We start from the raw sequence: 16,895 nt of genomic DNA on the forward strand, positions 1-16,895 counted from the left end.
ATGATAAATACATACATGCCTTTGGCTAGTATAACTATATGTTCACAACATTATTTGTTTCCTCTGACATGGTTTAGCTGCCCAATATTATGTAATACACATAACATACATAATACTTTCCCTGGGTACCATATATTCTAATCACTCAACATTCAAATGAGGGCTAGTATTAATTACCCCCCAAAATAACTTTTATTTAACATGTCATTTAAGAGAATATAGACCTGTTTCTCATGTTCAAAGACTACATAATTTTGAATTTTTATATAACTTTCCAATAGTAATAACTAAATTTACATACCAAGTCAAGGGTTCCAAATGACATTCCATACTAAAACTATAAACAGAAATTTTTACCTCATGTTTTTCTTGATTTTCATCCACATTAAGTAAAGTTGGTATTTTAGATGAATCTGTTTTCTTTGATTCCCTCTTCAGCACTTTTATCTGTTTAACTTTTGCAGAAATATATACAATGACAACTTGTTATTCCTACCTTTAAATTTTACTTTCCTTTCTAAGAGTTTCAAATAGAAATTCTGATATCTACTAAAGTCAATTTCTCAGTTTATTATAAAGGAACTGAATAAATCATCAGTTGTAATGGTAAAATATGCCAATCATAAAGGATCTGTTTTATAACTTTATGAATAGCCTGCCAGGTATTAAAAGAAGACATTTATTTTTTAAAAATTCTGCCCATAACTGTTAAGTGGATCAAATAATTCCTTTTGAACTGTACAAGTGCTATTTTCTTGCTATTATAGTTACTTTTCACAAGGTGTCACTGTTCTTCAAAGAAACAAAACATTTACTGTGCAAAAAAAAAAAAAGTTTCATTTTAAGAGCTCAGTACATGTTATAAATCTTAATTTACTAAATCTTTGAATGCCTGAAGCACATACATTCCTACTATTATCTGGGCAAAATTCACAGGGAAACAAAGGAAATTGATTTACTCTAGGTCGTAGACCAAACCAAAACCACCTTCCTCAAATACTGTCCTGAAGTTTCATTGAGCCAAGGAAAAATATGCTTTTAAAGTTTTTTCAATTCTTCTTTAAAAATTCTCTCCTTCAAGTCTTACCCCTTATTTGACTATGAGAGAAAAATTTCTCCTCAGCTGATATTTTTCACAGCAATTTACTATCTTTTATCTAAATCACATCATAAATGTAAGTTATCTTACAAAAAAAGGTCTTCTTATAAAAGATACCATCTGAAAATTTTTAAAGCTGGGAGACAAATATGTACCTTCCATTCCTTTCACCTCCTTGGGCTGTACCGTGAAAGGTAGTTCTGGGAAATGGAATTCCTTCCTGTCAGATCTGGAAAAATTCAGCTTTCTTTTGTTTCCATTTGCCATTTGGTCATTTGTACCTGTTCGCTCATTAAATACACTCTTCTCCATTTGGTTCTAAACAAGGAAATAAACAAGAGTTAATTTGAAAAAAAGATGTATAACTGTTTTTTTTTTTAAAGATTTTATTTATTTATTTGACAGAGATCACAAGTAGGCAGAGAGGAAGGCAGAGAAAGAGGGGGGAAGCAGGCTCCCCGCTGAGCAGAGAGCTTGATGCGGGGCTTGATCCCAGGACCCTGGGATCATGACCTGAGCCGAAGGCAGAGGCTTTAACCCACTGAGCCATCCAGGTGCCCAGTATAACTGTTTTTTGAATGATAAGCCTAAAATTGCCATCCATTTGGAAGGTAATAAGTAAGATAGGCATAAAATGTCTATATTTGCAAAATTATTTTAATAATTAATAAGTAGAATTCCAGGGTGCTTCGGTGGCTCACTGGGTTAAGCAGCTGCCTTCAACTCACGTTATGATCCCAGAGGTCCTGGGATCAAGCCCTACATAGGGCTCCCTGATCAGCTGGGAGTCTGTTTCTCCCTTTCCCTCTGCCCCACTGCCCAATTGTGTGCTCCATCTCTTTCTCTCTCAAATAAATAAATAAAATCTAAAAAAAAAAAAAAGAATACCATTTAAACACATAAACATCAAATTCCAATAAAAGTTTCATGAAACAAACTTTTAAAAATATGCTGGATATTCTAAGAATAATAGTGTTGATCAGGAGACCTACCATCTTAACTTTTCATTTATAATCCTCTTCATTGTACCCTGACTTTGGATAAATTATTTTAGCTCATTTTATTAATTTATTTTTCTATTTACAAAATGATGTACTCTGAACACAGGGAGAGCCCAGGATTCTAGAAAACATGTTTGCTTTTATTTTTTAATAGTTAAAATTTTTAAATTTTAAATTATTAAATTTAAAATATTTTAAAATTTTTTTAAATTTAAAAATTTTTAAGTAAACAAACTTTGTATTTTATTTTTTAAAAATAGGTAAACTAATTTTTTTACCTATTTTTGCTCATTTGGTAACAGTTGATAAAAACTCTCCAAAGTTAATGAACACTCTACCACCATGCAATGTGTAGTATTCCACTGTGTGGCTATATGTTAATATGTTTACTGGGTTACTTGCTCTTAGATAGATTTGTGTTACTCTCAATTTTTTATTATTATAAATAACATTATGCTTCAATCTTCAATCAGCTACTTCCCTATGTAAAAAATGAGGGAATGAACAACACGGATTACATTTTTCTAGTGAAAGGTCTGATGTATCTATTTGGTAATTGCCTTTAATCTATAAAATGTTAAAAACATTCAAAAAAAAAAAACATTCTTGGGGGAGTGAAAGACCAAAAAGTCTTGTAACTTTTTTTTTTTTTTAAGATTCTTTTCTTTGGGCGCCTGGGTGGCTCAGTGGGTTAAGCCGCTGCCTTCGGCTCAGGTCATGATCTCAGGGTCCTAGGATCGAGTCCCGCATCGGGTTCTCTGCTCGGCAGAGATCCTGCTTCCCTCTCTCTCTCTCTGCCTGCCTCTCCATCTACTTGTGATCTCTCTCTGTCAAATAAATAAATAAAATCTTTAAAAAAAAAAAAAAAGATTCTTTTCTTTTTTTCTTCTCTCTCTCTTTTTTTTAATTTTTAAAAAAATTTTTTTAAGATTTTTTTTTTTATTTGACAGAGAGAGAGAGATCACAAGTAGGCAGAGAGGCAGGCAGCGGGGTGGGGGTGGGAAGCAGACTCCCCACCAAGCAGAGAGCCTGATGTGGGGCTCAATCCCAGAACCCCGGGATCATGACCGGAGCTGAAGGCAGAGTCTTTAACCCACTGAGCCACCCAGGTGCCCCTCTCTTTCTTTTTTTTTTTTTTTTTTTAAGTAATCTCTACAACCAATGTGGGGCTCAAACTCATGACCTTGAGATCAAGAGTTGTATGTTGTTCTGACTGAGCCAATAGGTGCCCCAAGTCTTGTAACTTTTAAGGGTGAAAATCTTAACTTTTTTTGTGCAAGTCACACATAAAATACACAAATCAAATTTTAAGAAATTAACCAAAATTGTGAAAGCACTAAGGAAACGATGACCTATTTTCATCTTAGAAAAAAAAAGCTACGGGCGCCTGGATGGCTCAGTGGATTAAAAAGCCTCTGCCTTCGGCTCAGGTCATGATCCCAGGGTCCTAGGATCGAGCCCTGCATCAGGCTCTCTGCTCTGCTGATCAGGGAGCCTGCTTCCTCCTCTCTCTCTGCTTCCTTCTCTGCCTACTTGTGATCTCTGTCTGTCAAATAAATAAAATCTTTAAAAAAAAAAGCTAAAAGCACATTTTTTAAAATTATTTTTTAAATTTTATTTTAGGGTGTGTATTTGAGCGGGTGGGGAAATACAGAAGGAGAGAGAGAGAGAGAACATCAAGGAGACTACACACTCAGTGCAGAGCCCACTGTGGGGCTCAATCTTATGACCCTGAGATCATGACCTGAGCTGAAATCCAGAGCTGGACGCTTAACCAACTGAGCCACCCAGGCTAGAGCCCCAAATATAGAAAAAAAAGGATTTGGTGGGAAGGGAGTCAAGGATAATGTTGAAAGAGGCTAATGTTTTAGGGGCTCCTGGGTGGCTCATTCAGTTAAGCATCTGTGGGATAGAGCCTCACATCAGGTTCCCCGCTCAGCGGGGACCTGCTTCTTCCTCTCCCTCTGCCACTTCCACTGCTTTGTGTACTCTCTCTCTGTGTCAAATAAATAAATAAAAATCTTAACCCCCCCCCCCAAAAAAAAGAAGCCATGTTTTAATGACTAACTTCTTGCCTTACTTGAGTGGGACCTGTATCTTCTTGTTTGCTGTTAGGCATAAACTGTCCAATAGATTGTGAAGAAGTACGTCTCTTTTTTGCTCGTTCAGTCAACCTATTATTTAAAAATGAATACAAAGTTATTAGAACTCCCCAGAAATACTTCTGTTTTAGCTTCAATAATGAAGAAGTTATATTGTGGTAGTCTAAAGTGTGAATAGTGAGTGGCCAAAATGCAATTGTGAGTGTTTAAGTGCCAACTGCTCTAAGCAGGTAAAAACAGAGCAGAGAACAACTTGCTTATGGCTAACATCAGTGGTAAGAACCATATTGTGGGATTACTCTAGCTGGCCTACTTAGTCGCTTATATCTACTTTAAATCTGGAGCTCTCTCGCTCTCCCCCCCTTTTGTTTTTCTTTAAGTAGGCTCTACACCCAACACAGGGCTTGAACTCACAACCCTGAGATCAAGAGTCATGTGCTCTACAGACTGAGCCAGCTGGGAGCCCATAAATCTGGCTCTCCTAACTACTGGGTTTCTGAATTTCTGAGTTTGCTGTCCCATTCTGGTTACAACTATGGCTACTGCAACCATGGTGTTGGGATCATCTCAAAAATGAATGGGCTCTTGCAGTCTGTAGTCTGCTGTACCTTTGGATTGACACAGAAATGTCCACTTGCCCACCTCTGCAGACCCCTCAGCTTCACAACTTACAGTCTAAACCAGTCTGCTAGTATTGGTTTGGGATACTGAAGGTAGTCTCCTTCCTCACGTAGATTCACAGTAGTTTCCCTAAATTTAGGACTGGCCCTGATGCCTTGCTAGATAGACCCTTGCTAAACAACACACTGCCCTTGCTTAAGCAGACTCATGGTACCAGTCTTACAATCTGTATCAGTAGCTAAATCTACAACTGGCCCAATATGTTGTTTTATTCCCCAAATATTTGACTTCCTAAGCTAACTCGCTGTAAAAGATTATTTTCAACTAGTTTTTCTCCATTTAGAAAATTTGCTATGACACAGACAAAATGCTTACTATGTTATACTAAGGCACATCAATACCAGACCCTAGATCACATCACCTTTTTCCTCTTCAGATGGGAGGAAATTATTCTGAGAGTCTTTTCTTTCTTAAATGAGGTTTTTCCAAAAACAATTAAATATCTAAATATCCAAAATATCCCAAAACAATTAAATATCTATATAAGCAAGAAAAATTGATTTCTTCTATAGTATTCTTAACAAACAGTAATGGCCCATTGTATGATTATAATTTCAATATATCTTCAAATTCCGTTTACAAACAGACACCATGAACTTCAGTCTTTGAAATACCATTATATAGGAGCATTTTGTTACTTAGATCCATTTCCTTCTCTTTCTTTTCTGTTAAACTCACCTTGAATTGGGATGGGAAAGATTTGAATTGGGATTTGAAGCCAACAAATTATTGCTCATTAGATTGATGGGTGGCATCATCATACTACCTCCAGCGTGTGGATCATCTTTCATGCCATTAGAATTAGTGCTGGGATTGACAGCGTTTAGTGGTTCATTGATGACAGGTTTTGTATCTTGAGACATAGCATGAGCATTTTCAACAGCATCCTGTTGACAACGTCCACCTTCACACTCTGTCTTGTTTGGTTCTAAGATATCTCCTTTTCCTCCTTTGACTTTAATAACTCTGACTTTGATCTCCCTGGGCTTTTTCTCTTTTTCTATTTCCTGGAACAGATACATCCAACATCTGAGTCAGAAGAATAGTTATTTTTGATATGATATGATACAGTTATACCGGCTAAAAAGAAAACAGCTTTTACCTTTCCCAAAACTGGAGTACCAAGCAGTGAATTAGTGTATGTTGTTTTTCTTTCATCTTTCATAAGGTCACTTTCTTTAGAATTCTCTTTTAGCTTTATGAATGAATTGACTTTCGCTTCTTGTAGTAATTTAGCTCTCAGTTCTGGTATGAATCTGATAAAACAAGCAATATCAACCAATAATCTTTTTTTTTTTTAAGATTTTATTTATTTATTTGACAGAGATCACAAGTAGGCAGAGAGGCAGGCAGAGAGAGAGAGAGAGAGAGGAGGAAGCAGGCTTCCTGCTGAGCAGAGAGCCCAATGTGGGGCTCGATCCCAGGACTCTGGGATCATGACCTGAGCCAAAGGCAGAGGCTTTAACCCACTGAGCCACCCAAGCGCCCCTCAACCAATAATCTTTTTATTTATGTAGATAAAGTATTTTATCTTTAGTGGACCATATAATCAATTAATTTACATATCTATAGCATAAATAAGCTATCAGTAATGAATGCCAAGAGATGGTATAATATTTAATACAAATTGCTTCCTGGTAGAGATATATCTTCCAAAAATTTTTTCATGGGAATTTACTATATAAAATTTTACAAAATAAGTTTATATGAATTAGATTCCTCTTGTGATGTAAAATTTATTCAATAACAGTATTTTTCATTTTGATAAATTATTCTTTCAAGGAAAACTCAGGCCATTTAATCCTTTCTGTGGTTCTTTAAAGTTACATCTTAAAAGATGAACTAACTGGTTTCTGAAATCCTTATTCTAGAGAAATATTTTTAGTACAAAAATTTAACAGAATATATTAATATTGAAGGGAGATTGTTTTGGTTGTGGTTTGAATTTGTAAGTTACCTATTTTTTATTAGAAAATCCATTCATATGGCTCAAAATTCAGAAGGCTATATTGAAAAGTCTCCTTCTTAGCCTGCCCTGAGTTACACAGTTCCCCTCCCTGAAGCAACTATAATCATCAGCTTGGGGAAATTTAATTTAATTTAATTTAATTTAATTTTCATTAAGCTGCACACCGAGTATGGGGTTCAAACTCACCACCCCAAGATCAAGAGTCATGTGCTATACTGACTGAGACAGCCAGGTATCCCTTAGTTTGTGGAAATTTTAAAATATCATTCCATGAGTGAATTCTTCCCCAGTTTAGCCCAATCTTGCCAAAGCTGTGCAAGACACATGTCTAGAAAAGTGTAGTGTGAAGAGATGAAGAAAACCACCAGTGTGATTCATTTAGCTGAATAAGAACATGTCATACTTCTGTCAAAACGCCCTTGTACTGCAAAGGTTCTGGGAAAGGGAGAGGCCTCTTATCAAAGGAAAGGGACTTCCCCAAACATTTTCCGAGGATTCTATCATTGGAATTCAAGAATTTTCACCCATCATACTAAAATCTTAGCATCTAAGAACCAAAGAGAAATCAATGTAGTCTATGTAGAACTGATATGAGCAACTTTTAAATTCAGTAATGGGCGCTCTCTTCGTCAATGGCATTTTGAATATATCTTCTTCTCATTTTTTTGTTTTATATCAAAATTCTTGTTTTGTTCTATATTAAAATTCTTTTTTTTAAAGATTTTATTTATTTATTTATTTGATAAAGAGAGACACAGCTAGAGAGGGATCACAAGCAGGGGGAGTGGGAGAGGGAGAAGCAGGCTTCCCACTGAGCTGGGAGCCTGATGCAGGGCTCGATCCCAGGACCCTGGGATCATGACCTGAGCTGAAGGCCAATGCTTAATGACTGAGTCACCCAGGCACCCCTATATTAAAATTCTTAAAATGCTTAAAGTTCTAAGTACTCTAAAGTATTTTTTTTTTCACCTTTTTCTAGTTCAGTCTATCTTCAATGGCTATTCCTGGACTTTAACATGCCTAACCTTAAGTCCATCACATTTTAAAGTGACATTCATCTTTTCTGACCTCACATCCAAAGGCTAACTGAATGACTCTGTAATTAAAGAAAAAGAATTTCTGTTTCTTTCAAAGCCCAAATAGAAAATGCTGAGGTTTTGTTTGTTTGTTTGTTTTAGAAACACTGCTGATTCTAGCCAAAATATGGAAAAAGCCTAGATGTCCATCGACAAATGAGTGGATAAAGAGGTTCTGGTATATATACACTATGGACTATTATTCAGTCATCGAAAAGAATGAAATCTTGCCATTTGCAATGACATGGATGGAACAAGAGGGTATTATGCTGAGTGGAATGTCAGTCAGAGAAAGACAAATACTGTATGATTTCACTCATATGTGGAATTTAAGAAACAAAACAGAAGAACATAGGGGAAGGGAAGAAAAAGATAATACAAAATAAAATGAAAACAGAGAAGGAGGCAAACTATAAGAGACTCCTAACTATAGGAAACTATAGGAAACAAACTGAGGGTTGCTAGAAGGGAAGTGGGGGGATGGGGTAACTGGGTGATGGGCAATAAGGAGGACATGGGATGGAATGGGCCCTGGGTGTTATACGCAACTGATGAATCACTAAACTCTACCCCTGAAACTAATAATACACTGTATGTTAACTAAGTTGAATTTAAATAAAAAATAATAAAAAAAAAAAAGAAATACAGCTGACTTATAAATCTACATTGCCATTATACAGAAGGGCTAAAGGCATGTTCCCTCTCTTCAGGGAACTTCCACTTTGGTAGGGAGAATATGACAACAAACACTATAACAGAAAGTAAATAAAGCAGAGGAAAAAAAATCATTTGGGAAATAAATGCCAATTGTAACATATAGGTCAGAGATGCTACCAGAAGAGGAAAAAACAGACTATTCTGAGTCAAAGGTACAAATGGGAATAAAGCTAAAAAGTACTGATTGTTTATTTACTATCTGCAGGCCTATGATTACCATTGAAAATATGTATAAAGAGCTTAGCACACTGCCTAGGACATCATAACTGTAATGAATGTTAACTACAATTATTTTTATGGGTAGAATTTTCTTCATGACACCTGTAAGTCTACCATAGACCTTGTTAATAAAGGAACTAAGTCTTTGTTAAATTGAATTTTTGTGTGTGTAACATTAACCTATGTAGCAATTCTCATGCTAGTAAATTCCCTAATATAAAACACTAAGAAGTCCACACTCACTCAACATGCTTACTTTTCAATAAATCCATCTCTAGTAAAGTACTCATGATGCAAAAGATCAGTAGATGATGTCCTTTCAGCAGGATCAATTTGTAAACAAGCCTAAAAAATGAAAAAAAGATTCTAACATTAAGTAAGGTCTTAACAGAGCTCTCTAAGGTAAAAATTAAATTTATTTGACATATGTAGAAGTAAATAATTACCTGGAACTAAAACCGTTCTTGAAAAGATGGATTTAGGGAGGAGTCAAGATGGCGGAGAAGTAGCAGGCTGAGACTACTTCGGGTAGCGGGAGATCAGCTAAATAGCTTATCTAAAGATTGCAAACACCTACAAATCCAATGGGAGATTGAAGAGAAGAAGAACAGCAATTCCAGAAACAGAAAATCAACCACTTTCTGCAAGGTAGGACTGGCGGAGAAGTGAATCCAAAGCGACGGGAAGATAGACCGCGGGGGGAGGGGCCGGCTCCCGGCGAGCGGCGGAGCAACGGAGCAAAATCAGGACTTTTAAAAGTCTGTTCCGATGAGGGACATCGCTCCAGAGGCTTAACTGGGGTGAAGCCCAGGCGGGGTAAGCGTGGCCTCAGGTCCCGCAGGGTGGCAGAAGGATCGGGGGTGTCTCAGTGTCGCAGAGCTTACCGGTATTAGAACGGGGAAGCCGGCTGCAGAGACAGAGCCGAGGAGTGACTCTCAGCTCAGGGTTGCCTTGAACCGGTCGCAGGCTCGGTCAGCTCGGAGCACGGCCGGAGGCCAGGGTGACGGGAGTCATTTGGCGCTGTTCTCTGAGGGCGCACTGAGAAGTGGGGCCCCGGGCTCTCGGCTGCTCCGGGCCGGAGACCGGGAGGCCGCCATCTTTATTCCCGTCCTCCGGACTCTACGGAAAGCGCTCAGGGAACAAAAGCTCCCGAAAGCTAACCCGAGCGGATGACTCAGCGCGGCCCCGGGTAAGGGCGGTGCAACTCCGCCTGGGGCAAAGACGCTTGAGAATCACTACAACGGGCCCCTCCCCCAGAAGATCTATGGGAAACCCAGCCAGGACCAAGTTCACCTACCAAGGAGAACGGCGGAATTCCAGAGGAGAAGAAAGCAAAGCACGGAACTCATGGCTTTCTCCCCATGATTTTTTAGCCTTGCAGTTAATTTAATTTTTTTTTCTTTTTCAATTTTTTTTTCTTTTTCTCTTCTTCTACTAAATTTTTTTTTAACTTTTACCGTTTTCTTTTTTTAACGTTTTTTAAATAGTTTATCTAATATATATATATTTTTTCCTCTTTTTATATTTTTTCTTTATCGGCTTTCTTTTTTTTAATAGTTTTTTTTTTCTTTCTTTCTGAACCCCTTTTTATTCCCTTTCTCCCCCCTCACAATTCGGGATCTCTTCTGATTTGGCTAAAGCATATTTTCCTGGGGTTGTTGCCACCCTTTTAGTATTTTACTTGCTCCTTCATAAACTCTTATCTGGACAAAATGACAAGGCGGAAAAATTCACAACAAAAAAAAGAACAAGAGGCAGTACCAAAGGCTAGGGACCTAATCAATACAGACATTGGTAATATGTCAGATATAGAGTTCAGAATGATGATTCTCAAGGTTCTAGCCGGGCTTGAAAAAGGCATGGAAGATATTAAAGCAACCCTCTCGGGAGATATAAAAGCCCTTTCTGGAGAAATAAAAGAACTAAAATCTAACCAAGTTGAAATCAAAAAAGCTATTAATGAGGTGCAATCAAAAATGGAGGCTCTCACTGCTAGGATAAATGAGGCAGAAGAAAGAATTACCGATATAGAAGACCAAATGACAGAGAATAAAGAAGCTGAGCAAAAGAGGGACAAACAGCTACTAGACCACGAGGGGAGAATTCGAGAGATAAGTGACACCATAAGACGAAACAACATTAGAATAATTGGGATTCCAGAAGAAGAGGAAACAGAGAGGGGAGCAGAAGGTATATTGGAGAGAATTATTGGAGAGAATTTCCCCAATATGGCAAAGGGAACAAGCATCAAAATCCAGGAGGTTCAGAGAACCCCCCTCAAAATCAATAAGAATAGGTCTACACCCCGTCACCTAATAGTAAAATTGACAAGTCTTAGTGACAAAGAAAAGATCCTGAAAGCAGCCCGGGAAAAGAAGTCTGTAACGTACAATGGTAAAAATATTAGATTGGCAGCAGACTTATCCACAGAGACCTGGCAGGCCAGAAAGAACTGGCATGATATATTCAGAGTACTAAATGAGAAAAACATGCAGCCAAGAATACTATATCCAGCTAAGCTATCATTGAAAATAGATGGAGAGATTAAAAGCTTCCAGGACAAACAAAAACTGAAAGAATTTGCAAATACCAAACCAGCTCTACAGGAAATATTGAAAGGGGTCCTCTAAGCAAAGAGAGACCCTCAAAGTAGTAGATCAGAAAGAAACAGAGACAATATACAATAACAGTCACCTTACAGGCAATACAATGGCACTAAATTCATATCTCTCAATACTTACCCTGAATGTTAATGGGCTAAATGCCCCAATCAAAAGACACAGGGTATTAGAATGGATAAAAAAACAAAAACCATCTATATGTTGCCTACAAGAAACTCATCTTACACCCGAAGACACCTCCAGGTTTAAAGTGAGGGGGTGGAAAAGAATTTACCATGCTAATGGACATCAGAAGAAAGCAGGAGTGGCAATCCTTATATCAGATCAATTAGATTTTAAGCCAAAGATTATAATAAGAGATGAGGAAGGACACTATATCATACTCAAAGGAACTGTCCAACAAGAAGATCTAACAATTTTAAATATCTATGCCCCTAACGTGGGAGCAGCCAACTATATAAACGAATTAATAACAAAATCAAAGAAACACATCGACAAGAATACAATAATAGTAGGGGACTTTAACACTCCCCTCACTGAAATGGACAGATCATCCAAGCAAAAGATCAACAAGGAAATCAAGGCCTTAAATGACACACTAGACCAGATGGACATCACAGATATATTCAGAACATTTCATCCCAAAGCAACAGAATACACATTCTTCTCTAGTGCACATGGAACATTCTCCAGAATAGATCACATTCTTGGTCCTAAATCAAGTCTCAACCGGTATCAAAAGATTGGGATCATTCCCTGCATATTTTCAGACCACAATGCTCTAAAGCTAGAACTCAATAACAAGAGGAAATTTGGAAAGAACCCAAATACATGGAGACTAAACAGCATCCTTCTAAAGAATGAATGGGTCAACCAGGAAATCAAAGAAGAATTGAAAAAATTTATGGAAACAAATGATAATGAAAACACAACAGTTCAGAATCTGTGGGACACAACAAAGGCAGTCCTGAGAGGAAAATATATAGCGGTACAAGCCTTTCTCAAGAAACAAGAAAGGTCTCAGGTACACAACCTAACCCTACACCTAAAGGAGCTGGAGAAAGAACAAGAAAGAAACCCTAAACCCAGCAGGAGAAGAGAAATCATAAAGATCAGAGCAGAAATCAATGAATTAGAAACCAAAAAAACAATAGAACAAATCAACGAAACTAGGAGCTGGTTCTTTGAAAGAATTAATAAGATTGATAAACCCCTGGCCAGACTTATCAAAAAGAAAAGAGAGAGGACCCAAATAAATAAAATCATGAATGAAAGAGGAGAGATCACAACGAACACCAAAGAAATACAGACAATTATAAGAACATACTATGAGCAACTCTACGCCAACAAATTTGACAATCTGGAAGAAATGGATGCATTCCCAGAGACATATAAACTACCACAACTGAACCAGGAAGAAATAGAAAGCCTGAACAGACCCATAACCAGTAAGGAGATTGAAACAGTCATCAAAAATCTCCAAACAAACAAAAGCCCAGGGCCAGATGGCTTCCCGGGGGAATTCTACCAAACATTTAAAGAAGAACTAATTCCTATTCTCCTGAAACTGTTCCAAAAAATAGCAATAGAAGGAAAACTTCCAAACTCATTTTATGAGGCCAGCATCACCTTGATCCCAAAACCAGACAAGGATCCCAACAAAAAAGAGAACTACAGACCAATATCCTTGATGAACACAGATGCAAAAATTCTCACCAAAATACTAGCCAATAGGATTCAACAGTACGTTAAAAGGATTATTCACCACGACCAAGTGGGATTTATTCCAGGGCTGCAAGGCTGGTTCAACATCCGCAAATCAATCAATGTGATACAACACATTAATAAAAGAAAGAACAAGAACCATATGATACTCTCCATAGATGCTGAAAAAGCATTTGACAAAGTACAGCATCCCTTCCTGATCAAAACTCTTCAAAGTGTAGGGATAGACGGCACATACCTCAATATTATCAAAGCCATCTATGAAAAACCCACCACAAATATCATTCTCAATGGAGAAAAACTGAAAGCTTTTCCGCTAAGGTCAGGAACACGGCAGGGATGTCCGTTATCACCACTGCTATTCAACATAGTACTAGAAGTCCTAGCCTCAGCAATCAGACAACAAAAGGAAATTAAAGGCATCCAAATCGGCAAAGAAAAAGTCAAACTATCACTCTTCGCAGATGATATGATACTCTATGTGGAAAACCCAAAAGACTCCACTCCAAAACTGCTAGAACTTGTACAGGAATTCAGTAAAGTGTCAGGATATAAAATCAATGCACAGAAATCAGTTGCATTTCTCTACACCAACAACAAGACAGAAGAAAGAGAAATTAAGGAGTCCATCCCATTTACAATTGCACCCAAAACTATAAGATACCTAGGAATAAACCTAACCAAAGAGAGTAAGAATCTATACTCAGAAAACTATAAAGTACTCATGAAAGAAATTGAGGAAGACACAAAGAAATGGAAAAATGTTCCATGCTCCTGGATTGGAAGAATAAATATTGTGAAAATGTCTATGCTACCTAAAGCAATCTACACATTTAATGCAATTCCTATCAAAGTACCATCCATTTTTTTCAAAGAAATGGAACAAATAATCCTAAAATTTATATGGAACCAGAAAAGACCTCGAATAGCCAAAGGAATATTGAAAAAGAAAGCCAAAGTTGGTGGCATCACAATTCCAGACTTCAAGCCCTATTACAAAGCTGTCATCATCAAGACAGCATGGTACTGGCACAAAAACAGACACATAGATCAATGGAACAGAATAGAGAGCCCAGAAATGGACCCTCAACCCTATGGTCAACTCATCTTCGACAAAGCAGGAAAGAATGTCCAATGGAACAAAGACAGCCTCTTCAATAAATGGTGTTGGGAAAATTGGACAGCCACATGCAGAAAAATGAAATTGGATCATTTCCTTACACCACACACGAAAATAGACTCAAAATGGATGAAGGATCTCAATGTGAGAAAGGAATCCATCAAAATCCTCGAGGAGAACACAGGCAGCAACCTCTTCGACGTCAGCCGCAGCAACATCTTCCTAGGAACATCACCAAAGGCAAGGGAAGCAAGGGCAAAAATGAACTTTTGGGATTTTATCAAGATCAAAAGCTTTTGCACAGCAAAGGAAACAGTTAAAAAAAACAAAAGACAACTGACAGAATGGGAGAAGATATTTGCAAATGACATATCAGATAAAGGGCTAGTGTCCAAAATCTATAAAGAACTTAGCAAACTCAACACCTAAAGAACAAATAATCCAATCAAGAAATGGGCAGAAGACATGAACAGACATTTCTGCAAAGAAGACATCCAGATGGCCAACAGACACATGAAAAAGTGCTCCATATCACTCGGCATCAGGGAAATACAAATCAAAACCACCATGAGATATCACCTCACACCAGTCAGAATGGCTAAAATTAACAAGTCAGGAAATGACAGATGCTGGCGAGGATGCGGAGAAAGGGGAACCCTCCTACACTGTTGGTGGGAATGCAAGCTGGTGCAACCACTCTGGAAAACAGCATGGAGGTTCCTCAAAATGTTGAAAATAGAACTACCCTATGACCCTGCAATTGCACTGCTGGGTATTTACCCTAAAGATACAAACGTAGTGATCCGAAGGGGCACATGCACCCGAATGTTTATAGCAGCAATGTCTACAATAGCCAAACTATGGAAAGAACCTAGATGTCCATCTACAGACGAATGGATAAAGAAGATGTGGTATATATACACAATGGAATACTATGCAGCCATCAAAAGAAATGAAATCTTGCCATTTGCAACGACTTGGATGGAACTAGAGGGTATCATGCTTAGCGAAATAAGTCAATCGGAGAAAGACAACTATCATATGATCTCCCTGATATGAGGGAGAGGAGATGCAACATGGGGGGTCGAGGGGGTAGGAGAAGAGTAAATGAAACAAGATGGGATTGGGAGGGAGACAAACCATAAGTGACTCTTAATCTCACAAAACAAACTGAGGGTTGATGGGGGGAGGGGGTTGGGAGAGGGGGTGGGGTTATGGATATCGAGGAGGGTATGTGCTATGGTGAGTGTTGTGAAGTGTGTAAACCTGGCGATTCGCAGACCTGTACCCCTGGGGATAAAAATATATGTTTATAAAGCTGTAAAAAAAAAAAAAAGAAAAAAGAAAAAAAAAGAAAGAAAGGATGAATCCCTAAGTTTTGTAGCAACATGGACGGGACTGGAAGAGATTATGCTGAGTGAAATAAGTCAAGCAGAGAGAGTCAATTATCATATGGTTTCACTTATTTGTGGAACATAACAAATAGCATGGAGGACAAGGGGAGATGGAGAGGAGAAGGGAGTTGAGGGAAATTGGAAGGGGAGGTGAACCATGAGAGACTATGGACTCTGAAAAACGATCTGAGAATTTTGAAGGGGTGGGGGGTGGGAGGTTGGGGGCACCAGGTGGTGGGTATTGTAGAGGGCACGGATTGCATGGAGCACTGGGTGTGGTGCAAAAATAATGAATACTGCTATGCTGAAAAAAATAAAAAAATTTAAAAAAAAAAAAAAGAAAAGATGGATTTAGAGCTTAGGAATTTCTGACAATGAGTTCTGACCATTTACTTCCCTAAGAAATTTGTACTTGCAAAGCATTAATATAGGCTATATGTTCTAGGATTCTGGCCAAAACAGAAGTCAGTCTGTTCTGCTGGAAGTAGCAGAAATTAATTAGTTCATTTTGATCCTCTTATCAGCACTGTAAGGTGGAAAGTTCATGGATTATTATTTCCATTTTACCGAACTAGAAGAACAGTGATTTACTATATTATTAACTCATATTGTCTGAATCCTAATCCATTGCTTTTTCTTTTTCTTTTTTTTAAAGATTTTATTTATTCATTTTCAAGAGAGAGAGAGAGAGAACACAAGCAGAGAGAGCAGCAGGCAAAGTAAGAGGGAGAAGCAGACTTTCTGCTGAGCCAGGAGCCAGATGCGGGACTTGATTCCAGGACCCTGGGATCATGACCTGAGCCAAAGGTAGCCAGCCGCTTAAAGAACTGAGCCACCCAGGCGTACCTCCATTGCTTTTTTTATGGCATAATAGAACTTCACAAACATTCAAGCCCCCAAATCTTTCAATAATCCACTCTGAGAACAGCTCTTTTTTTGTTTCCCTATCTTGGGAACATTCAACTGAATTAGAGAAACAAACAAACAAACAAAAACCCCACAAAACAAAACCGATGATGGAAGGAAGAGTTCTCAAAATAAGTTGAACATCATAAATTTATATATAATCAAATAACTAGTTGTAAATAGAAGATATTTTTAACCAAAATATTAAATATAGAATTTGAATAAAAGCCATTTGCCTTATAGTTTTCATTTATTCCTTTAGAAG

General features: G+C 37.8%; 1 protein-coding gene across 5 annotated transcripts in view; it reads right to left on the bottom strand.

Annotated features, from left to right (window-relative positions):
- CDKL3 (cyclin dependent kinase like 3) overlaps positions 1-16,895 on the bottom strand; it is a 123,192-nt gene that overhangs the window by 56,095 nt on the left and 50,202 nt on the right. For all 5 annotated transcript variants that reach the window (XM_047730806.1, XM_047730805.1, XM_047730804.1 and 2 more), the window contains exons 7-12: positions 9,121-9,209; positions 5,986-6,139; positions 5,562-5,890; positions 4,169-4,274; positions 1,255-1,417; positions 358-455 (exon numbers count right to left, since the gene is read on the bottom strand). In XM_047730806.1, the coding sequence (XP_047586762.1) occupies positions 358-455; positions 1,255-1,417; positions 4,169-4,274; positions 5,562-5,890; positions 5,986-6,139; positions 9,121-9,209 (939 nt within the window). The remainder of the gene's footprint in view (positions 1-357; positions 456-1,254; positions 1,418-4,168; positions 4,275-5,561; positions 5,891-5,985; positions 6,140-9,120; positions 9,210-16,895) is intronic.

This window comes from Lutra lutra, chromosome 5 (assembly GCF_902655055.1).
Source record: "Lutra lutra chromosome 5, mLutLut1.2, whole genome shotgun sequence".
Lineage (NCBI taxonomy): Eukaryota > Metazoa > Chordata > Mammalia > Carnivora > Mustelidae > Lutra > Lutra lutra.